We start from the raw sequence: 9,875 nt of genomic DNA on the forward strand, positions 1-9,875 counted from the left end.
TAGATAGAAATAGATAGATAGATATGATGGTACGTGATTGGAGGATAAGTCTTGATAAGTCTTTGTCCAGTTTTCCGATTTTATGTCGTATGGATCAATGTCTTTCACGCATTCAATTTTTTCTTTGTAGCTTTTTTTCGATACAGTGTCCATTGTGGTAAAAGGATTGGTCGCCATTTTGAAGAAATCTATGCTTCAATCAAGGGACTAAACCGTGTAAAATGTCACAAAATTAACTCCCTTAGTCTAACCGCATACTCTCAATATCAAACCTGCTTGTGACAACAAGGTAAAGATCTGATAAGGTGTGCATGAAATAGTACCCGGCAAAGCAGAAAGAAAAATAACATCCCAACAAAGGCAGTCTGCCTCAATTTGTAATCGAACCTCAAACCTCCTGAGTACCAGTCAGACGTGTTACCATTACACCACAAAGGTTATCCGATAGTTGGGGCGATTCAATGCATAGATATTCTTTAACTCTATCGAGTTCATATACATGGAAAATCGAACAAATTTGTTCGATTTTCCATGAGGGTGAACTCGAGAGAGTTAAACGGGTATGAGATTCTGATGTTAATACTTGCTTAAATCACGAAACACAAACATTGAGCATGAAAGGACGAGGTCAAAGAGATCAGAGTAAGTAACTCCATTTTTATTTTGAAAATATCAAAGTAACAAATTAGTAAGCAGACACTGGTGTAAGATAAAGATATGAAAAGGCTGATTTTTGGGGGATGCTGTTTTTCCTGCTTTGTCTGGCATTGATTCATAGACACCTTTTCAGATCTTTATTATCTTAATTGAATAAGGTCCACAGCTTCAAATGTTGAAATCACTCAGGGCTGCACTCCTTGAGCATGCACACCAAATATGCTAATATTTTTTGCCATTAGGATCCTACCTTGTTCAATATTGTCAACAACGTCATCATTCTTTTGCTGGATGCGAGCTTCAAACCACTCCATGTCTCTGGTATCTCTGGCTGCTTGATGTTGAAGGGCAGATGATTGATAGTCACTGTCATTGTCACCATCATCAAGGCCATTGACAATATTTTCATCATACCCATCGTCATTAACAACAATGTGCCTCTTTCTATCTAAAATAAAAATATGATCATGGAATAAAGACATAATTTGGAAAAGACCCAAAGAAAAAAAACATTTTAAACAACCCAAAACAACTCAAACTTGAATCTGACCCCGTAAAAATATAACTTTGCTTACAAGGGAGAGCCTTTTGACATTAAATGTACATTGTAATCCCTATTAACCCAATGAATCTATATTCTGCATCAAAATCTTTCCAATTTTGTAGGAAATGTACTTACATCAAGTGTGATAGGAGTTAGGTAGGTGTTAGTTAATTACAGAAGGCATACTAAGATGTGGTAGGCTATTGCATTCATATAACACCTTGCAAAGATCATTAACCCATACTTTGTAATAAATGGCAACAATGAACTGTGCTTGCTCTGTACTGGTTGATGATTATAAGCACACTGTTTGGCAACATTTTTCTAAAAGCTTGTTGCTGTTAATGGGGATTATGAGGGTGTTGTTGGGGTTTTTGTTTGTTTTTGTTTTTTTTTTTGTTTTTTTGTTTTTCGTATAAGAGCCTTATGTCAACGAGCCCCTTTTGCCTTAGAACCTTCTTTTTTAAAACAACAAACCATTCAAATGAAAATGATCACTTAAAAAAAAAAAGTCTTATTTTTTTAAAATAGCTTTGTCACCTTTGATTCTGTTATCTTGGACTTTCATAATTTGAAAAGCAAATGGACTTTCATGGTGATAATCATTTGGTCTAAGAAGATTGATTTTGATCAGAATCTACGAGGCGATGGAATAGTTTAAAGAATACAATGGAAGAACCAGCAGTATCCAGTTTTCTATTATTTTTTTTTAAAGATTAATTTTGATGTTAATATCAAATCTACTAAGCACCATATAAAAACTTCAGTAGGCTACAAAAGTGGTAATGTTTAGAACTATTCCTTATTCTAAAATCTTGAATAATGAAAGATCTAGTGGAATGAAAAGCTGCTAATAAAACATGTATACATTGTCACGTAACTATTGAAACACAAACACACACGTCTCCAAATAAGGGGGCAGGGCTTAAAAGATTATCCTTTAATGACATTCATGGACCAATTAGCCCACCCCTTGCACACATCCAATCACTTTGGGGCAGCATGGCTCAGTGGAGCAGTCTTTGCTTCATACCTGAAAGATACTGAATTCAAATACATGCTGCCCCGAGTGTCCTTGAGCAAGTCACCTCGCCCTAGCGGCACTGCGGCTGTTGCCTGGGTTATGGAATAGACCCTAAAGACAGATTTCCCTCCTTTAAGCTGATAAATTAACTAAGAAACAGATAGATCTGTTTCCTTCAACCATTTTAAAAATCTGCTTGAGTCATTGGATCAATGTATAGTTCATGAAAATTATATAATTACATCAAGCTTACTTTCTCTACGGTACAACTCTGGAAATACAGATGGAACTGCAAATTTTCGAAGTTTTCTTAAAGAACAGTCACTTTTATCATCAAAGAAGTCCTCAGGGCGAAAGTGGTCACTGCATATCTGATTCCCTCGTAATGGAAACAAGATGTTTCTTCCTTTCTGACTTCGTATACTCCTATTCCAACTTTTCAAAAGCTCTTGGTCTTTAGGAATTCTGATTAAAAAATGGAGATATCACAAAAGATCGAACAGCTGTTACTGTTAAAATAATTTCAAATTTGTAATATATTGAAAAAAAAAAAAAAGAAAAAAAAAGAAAAGAAAATACAAAACAAACCCTAATCAAACATAAACAAAATAAAAACAAACAAAAAAAAAAACAAAAGGAAACATCTTGCATCCTTTGGTCAACAAAAATACAATCTAGGCAGTCGAGATATCAGTTGATGTTTTAAATAATTTTAAAATATTTTTCAATCCAATGTTGACATTCAGCTTTACTCAACTTTCCCAAATTCATTCCCACATGCAACAACCAACCTGGTGGCATTAAGCTTCTGAGCTATATTGAGGTCTTTAACAGTGCAATACAGAACATCAGGAAAGCACCATAATTTCTTGAATATTCAAATCGACAATAACACTCAGCCTGACTCAGTAATTCGGTTTATAATCTAATAATAATAATAATAATAATAATGATGATGATGATGATGATGATGATGATGATGATATAATAAAATATAAATAATAATAATAATAATAATAATAATAATAATAATAATAATAATAAATAATAATAATAATAATAATAATAATAAAATATAATAATAATATAATAATAATGATAATAATATATAATGATAATGATGATGATGATGATGATGATGATGATGATGATGATGATGATGATGATGAGATGATGATGAGATGAGATGAGATGATGATGATGAGGAGATGAGGAGGAGAGAGAGATGATGATGATGATGATGATGATGATGATGATGAATGATTGATGATGATGATGATATGATGATGATGAATGATGATGATAATAATAATAATAATAATAATAATAATAATAATAATAAATGATAAAATAATAATAATGATAATAATGATAATAATAATAATGATGAATAATAATAATAATAATAATAATAATAATAATAATAATAATAATAATAATAATAATAATAATAATAATAATAATAATAATAATAATAATAATACAGTCAACTCTGAACATCATAGTAGTGGAAAACATAAATCTATTACGACTATGTGGATACGACATTGCACTATTACCTAGACCTAAGAGGAGATTGAATCCCCCTTTCGTGAGGCTATGTGGTCTAGTGGTATGACATTCGCTTTCGGATCAGAAGGTCCTGGGTTCGAGCCTCGCTCGGCGCATAGTTGACTCCTTGGAAAAGACTCTTTACTCACATTCTCTAACCCTACTCAGGTGTAAAATGAGTACCTGGTCGTTAACAGCGTTGTCTTTGTCCGAAAAATTGTAATATCGCCTAACAGGCGGCATGTCCCGTCCTACATGTTAAATGTTGCTGTTGACCAGGGACCCCTTGTAAAGCGCTTTGAACCCATTTAGTGGATATTGCGCTATATAAAAGCTCAATTAAAAAAAAGAAAATTTCGTTTAAGAATGTGGTTTTTCTAATTGTGGCAAGTATCTTTATAAGGAATTAGAGACAATGTCCCATCTTTCACAGATTTGATTGCATACATAATATATGAGGAGAAAACCTGAATAGCTATGATATATCATTCCAATCATGAAAATTCAGTTTATTTCCACATACCTGTGAAAGCTTAGATCAGAAGGCTTTGAAGGACGGTTGTGACAGCCAACAATAGCACACAGTCCAAATTCCATGATGAACACAACTATGTACAGTTTACTGTACTGCCTCTTCTGAAGAAAAATTAAAGAACATACATAATCCATTCTTGCAAATTTTGAAGACGTTATCTGACAATCTTATTGTTAGAAAATGAATAGGGAAATAATTGTATTTGTGTGTTTATGTATGTACAGTGCAATACGTATTTGACGAACTACACAGGGACAGCTGGAAAAGTTAGTCGAATCCATGTTTCAACAAATATGTGAACATGGCTGTATGAGTATGGCAAGATGTGATGTAGCCTACTGTACAAGTATTGATGCTACGCGCTTTGTTAAAATAATCATAACATCCACCAGCTGGATAAAACGTACTAACACAACTATGTGTAACCTTAAACGTTAATGGACTGATTGATATAATTTAGTGAGAACGACTCAATTAAAATGGCTGGCTAAAAACAAATACAAAGAACAATTTCATTCTTTTTATATGATCTCAATGTTTGCGCATCCTGGTCTCATAGATTTCATGCCTTTTTGTTGACAAAATAATGAATATAATTTAGCTCCTGAGTTACTCGCTTAGAAAAACAAAACACACACCACCATACGACAAGGCATGTGGGATAACATGGTAGGACGTGGGGGATGCAGTAAGAATGGAATGGGGGAAGGCATTTGTCTACACACGAATACCCTTTGTAAAACTATAGCCTGATCCATGACTATCCATTGCTTGTCGCTCTCTCTCTTTCTCTAAGTTTACTTACTTACATACATAAATACTGATTGACTGACTGACTGAAGGCATGACATCTTTGAGACCAGTGTGTTGGTCCTAAGTCTCAGTTCAGTTTGTGAAAAAAGTGAAACCGTTCGTGGATGCCGTGGAAAATTTACTAAGATAATGAAGAACAAGGTTTGGGAATTCTGTCCTTGTTCATTGAACCCGTGAATTTGTTGAACATGCATTCAACGTGTTCACTGTGTGTATGTATAATACCAACGAAGAAATCTCCAGGCGCACAAGAATGAATGACATTGTGGATGAATTCAAGCATAGACGATGGAAATGGCTGGGTCACGTTCTTCGAATGATAAAGTCCAGACTGTCTTACACAGCATTAAGATGGTCCCCAATGGGAAAGAGAATGAGAGGCAGACCATTGGGAACCAGGAGGTGGACAGTTGAAGAGGAGACGAAAGAGTCTGGAAAGACATGGAATAAGCTGAGCTGGCTGACCCAGGACAGAGATGCCTGGAGAAACTTTGTCGGTGCATTATTATGTTCCACCAAGGGACCAAGAGGATATGTATGTATGTATGTATGTATGTATGTTTGTGTGTATGTATGTACGTATGTATGTATGTATGTATGTATGTATGTATGTATGTATGTATGTATGTATGTATGTATGTATGTATGTATGTATGTATGTATGTATGTATGTATGTATGTATGTATGTATTATAACACGTCTGTACAAAAAATTTCCTTTTTGGGATGCAATAAAGTATTATTATTATTATTATTATTATTATTATTATTATGTATGTATGTGCGTGTGTGTTTTTAAGGAATTTAAAGCTCTTGACACTTTATGTCAATTGCAGTACCCGTGAGTCGACGTATACATCATAAGAAAAAAAAAACCCCAAAAAAAACAAAAAAACAATACCAAAACTATTCCCTTCCCTCAACTTCAACCCCACACCAATAGAAAATTTAAGAAACGGGGATCTGAGGAAGTAGTCAGTGATGTACAGACTAAATTGATTTACACAACAAAACATATCCGGCCAATCTCTAATGTAAACATAAAAAGATGCCCGTTCTCCTGTCAGGGACATCAACCCCTGAAAAATGCCCTTACTAGTCCTGCAAATAGGTACTTTAGTCTTTAGTAAACGTTCATTTGGCACTCCAGCACTGAGTTGATAAATGACCTAGTGGCTGTGAGCCGATTTTTTGGACTTTTGAGTGATGGGTCTCAGAAAAAGTTCCATAGATTTTTTTTGTTTTTATGGATTTTGATTATGTCATGTCTTATTTTCTTCAGGAGGAATTACCCTGTCGTTTGGTGTTATGTTTAAATCAATGTCAATTTAGTATATCTTTTGATCGTGGATAAAATAGGATATAATTTATCTTTGGATAACTAAAAAAATGGAAATTTGTAAATAAAAATTCCAATGAGGGCACGTGATTTAACATCTTAATTTTTTAATAAAATTAAATTCAGGGCAAAGTTGTATACCGCATCCCTGAAATTCTTTCCAGCAAAAACCTTACTCAAATCTTAGCGGACATTTTTTCAATCCAAATGGTGCTTACTACCGGAAATGCAGCAGTTTCAGGTCACAAAGTCCGTCAGTAAATAACAATAACAACGGCAAATAGAGGACATTTTTCAGCCTTTAGTTTAGACTAAAATATAACTTTTCTTCTGCTCATCTGATTTTCAAAATTTTTGTATCATTAATCAGAATTAGAATCGTGCTGAAAAGCACTTTATAATGATATAGGTTTCATTGAGATCAACCCTATTTTAAATTTTTACCAAAGTACCGACTGTAAACCCCAGATGAAAGGGCAATTTTTCTATTCACAACATAGAACTAATGATGAGACTACCACGAAGGGGTGTGGCACTTCTGTTCAAAATGGCGGCCAATGATATGAGAGTGTGCAGTGAGCATTCCCTGTGAATCTGTGTCTAGATTTCTCGAGTTGTCTTACCTTAGACTAAGTTACTTCTCATGCTCATTGTCACAGAGTAAACCAGTTTAAAAAAAAAAGAAGAAAAAATTGAGTTATTTTGTGGATAGCAGTTGCCTCGGGACCATTGTCTTGTCGATGATTGGCGACTATTAATATTAACGTTTTGAAGTTTAAAGCCTAATATGCGTGGCTGTTATATTTCCAGACATGGAGGACCTTGGGATCTAGTTGGGAACTGTATACTCCGTCCACCAGTGGACAGAATACACAGCTGTGTTTTCCGTCCATCAGTGTACTGAGTACACAGTTGTGCATTTAGTACACCGGAAAATCTATTATAAGGGCTAAACTATTTGACCGAGCGCGAGAAGGCGAGGTGGCCGGCTGTTTTAGTACAGCGTGACTGTAACCGGGTGGGGTGAGTTAGGGGTTCGAGCTCCTTTCTAGGCATAATATTTTCTTTTTTTGTTGTTGCTTTTGTACTCCCTTGGCAAAAATTCTTAAGTCTCAACTTCAACACGTTGACACCATTCCTGGTGACTCGATAAGTTTGATCGACTTATAACAGTTTTTATTTATTTACTTTTACTTTTTTTGTAAGTTTATTATTTTACTTTAGGACACAGTGAAGACTTTGGATATCAGAGAAAAAGACCTGTAGTTTAATTCGTTCACCTGTAATTATTAATTTTTAACTAAGTGTTTCTCTCACTTATAATTCCAGGTTCAGGCGAGGCTTGTTGGGACAATGACGACTTTGTACTTGGTAAAGTTGTTCTAATTCAATCTGACACAATTAAATGATGAGAAATCTTCTTTACTTAAAAATAATAATAATTGCACAATTTAATTAGTCAAGTACTTCGTTCTGGTAGTTTTTAAAATGAATCCACTAAGCAAGCTATTGAGTCAAAATGTATTGCCTTGTGCATTCCTTGTACGTAACATATGACTCCGGAGAAAAACGAACAAAAAACAAACAAACAAACAAAACAATAAAAACAAAACAAACAAACAACCCAACAAATTAAAAAAAAAAGAATAAAAGAGAACAACTTTATAGTTATAGGGTCTTGAATATGTTTAAGGGAGCGTCAGACACACACACACACACACACACACAGAGAGAGAGAGAGAGAGAGAGAGAGAGAGAGAGAGAGAGAGAGAGAGAGAGAGAGGGGGGATTAGAGATAGAGAGAGAAAGAGGAGAGATAGATAGAGAGAGAGAGAGAGAGAGAGAGAGAGAGAGAGAGAGAGGGGGGGGGGAGGGAAGAGGTTAAAGACTGATTTGTAGTTACTTGTACTCGCACGATTTTTAATCATTTTTTTTTGGGCTCCTATCCTTATTTATAAAGTTACAGGCTTGGGACACTTTTGGTTCAGGCAATATCGGCGTTAGTTTCAAGGAAGATGATGGGATCTACATTCTTTATTTTAGGACTAAACGATGTCACCACTATGTGTCCTGTTCTTCAATGAGAACATTTGGTTTAGCCTGGGCCCGGGATCTTGAAGAAAACGATGCATTCATTGTTCTCTACATGTGTTAGGTTTTAAGATAGTTTGCATTTGCAACCATTGGAGTGTATGATATGTCAACCAAATTGTTTCAGACTATGCTATCTACGTAGGCCTTTTAAATGGCGAACTTGTCCCCAGGGGGTAATTGACACCTCCCTCCCCCTCCCAATCATGGACAAGGAGATCACTTGCTGTTTCTCCCATCCCATTCCCCTATACGTTTTCCAACTTGCTCTTGTCTTGGAATAAAAGTACATGATTTTGTCCTGGCCCTGGCCGGAGACCTTGGCTGAGAGGGAAGCAGTCATATGTATAGTTAGTTTTTGGATATGATGTTGTTGTTTTTTTTTGTTGAAGTCGCCTCTTTGTTATGTAGTGTTGTATTTTTGTTGTTGTTGTTTGTTATATATATATAATGATTTGTAAGCATTTTAATCTATCTAATTTAGTTGTATTCAGTGCTTGTGTCTGGATGACATTTTTGGATTATCTCAAACTAAGTACACAGATGGTCTGCCATTGGAATGTACATCTGTCCCCTTATTTAACCATTTCCCTTTGCCTTATTTTTTATTATCGTGTGCTAATATAACTTGTAAAACTATAATTATTTTTTACTTGTATCCCATTTTCTTCCTTTCTACTAGCTCTAAAATGACCTCAATGTTTTATAAGCGCCATCAAACCTTTAAAAACAATACAGTCCTAAAACGAATGGAGATCCCATCATCTTCCTAGCGACCAACGCCGATATTGCCTTACCAAAAGTGTCCTAAGATCGTAACTTTATAAATAAGGATAGGAGCCAAAAAAATCTTGCGAGTACAAGTAGCTACAAAGCAGTCCTTAACACCTCTCTCTCTCTCTCTCTCTCTCTCTCTCTCTCTCTCTCTCTCTCTCTCTCTCATCTCACCCACCCCATATCTCTCTAAGGCTCCCTGAAACATAATCAAGACCTTATAACTATAAAGTTGTTATCTTTTTTTTTCTGATCGGATTTTGTTTTGTTTTTCGTTTTTGTTTCGTTTTTCTCCGGACTCATAATGTTGTTACGTATAAGGAATGCACAAGGCAATACATTTTGACTCAATAGCTTACTTAGTCGATTAATTTCAATAACTATCATAACGAAGTACTAAAATAATTAAAATGTACAATTAATTTATTGTATTTAAAGTAAAGAAGATTTCTCATCTTTAAATTATGTCAGATAGAATTAGAACAATTTCATCAAGTATAAAGTTGTCATTATATCCAACAAACCTCGACTAAACCTGGCATTATAA

The 9,875-nt window shown here is 34.8% G+C and overlaps 1 protein-coding gene across 7 annotated transcripts in view; it reads right to left on the reverse strand.

Moving 5' to 3' along the window:
* Positions 1-9,875, reverse strand: part of LOC144978236 (uncharacterized) — a 34,035-nt gene that overhangs the window by 14,614 nt on the left and 9,546 nt on the right. For 3 of the 7 annotated variants that reach the window (XM_078924051.1, XM_078924047.1, XM_078924053.1), the window contains exons 2-4: positions 4,300-4,412; positions 2,479-2,690; positions 908-1,105 (exon numbers count right to left, since the gene is read on the reverse strand). In XM_078924051.1, coding sequence (XP_078780177.1) covers positions 908-1,105; positions 2,479-2,690; positions 4,300-4,373 — 484 coding nt within the window. In that variant the 5' untranslated portion in view covers positions 4,374-4,412. Of the gene's footprint in view, positions 1-907; positions 1,106-2,478; positions 2,691-4,299; positions 4,413-6,639; positions 6,883-6,907; positions 7,033-7,086; positions 7,282-9,875 lie in introns of those variants that run through there. The other 4 variants (XM_078924049.1, XM_078924048.1, XM_078924052.1 and 1 more) reach the window with 4 other exon arrangements.

The sequence above is a fragment of the Berghia stephanieae genome, chromosome 8, assembly GCF_034508935.2.
Source record: "Berghia stephanieae isolate SIO BIC M18660-M18661 chromosome 8, UCSD_Bste_1.3, whole genome shotgun sequence".
Taxonomy (NCBI): domain Eukaryota; kingdom Metazoa; phylum Mollusca; class Gastropoda; order Nudibranchia; family Aeolidiidae; genus Berghia; species Berghia stephanieae.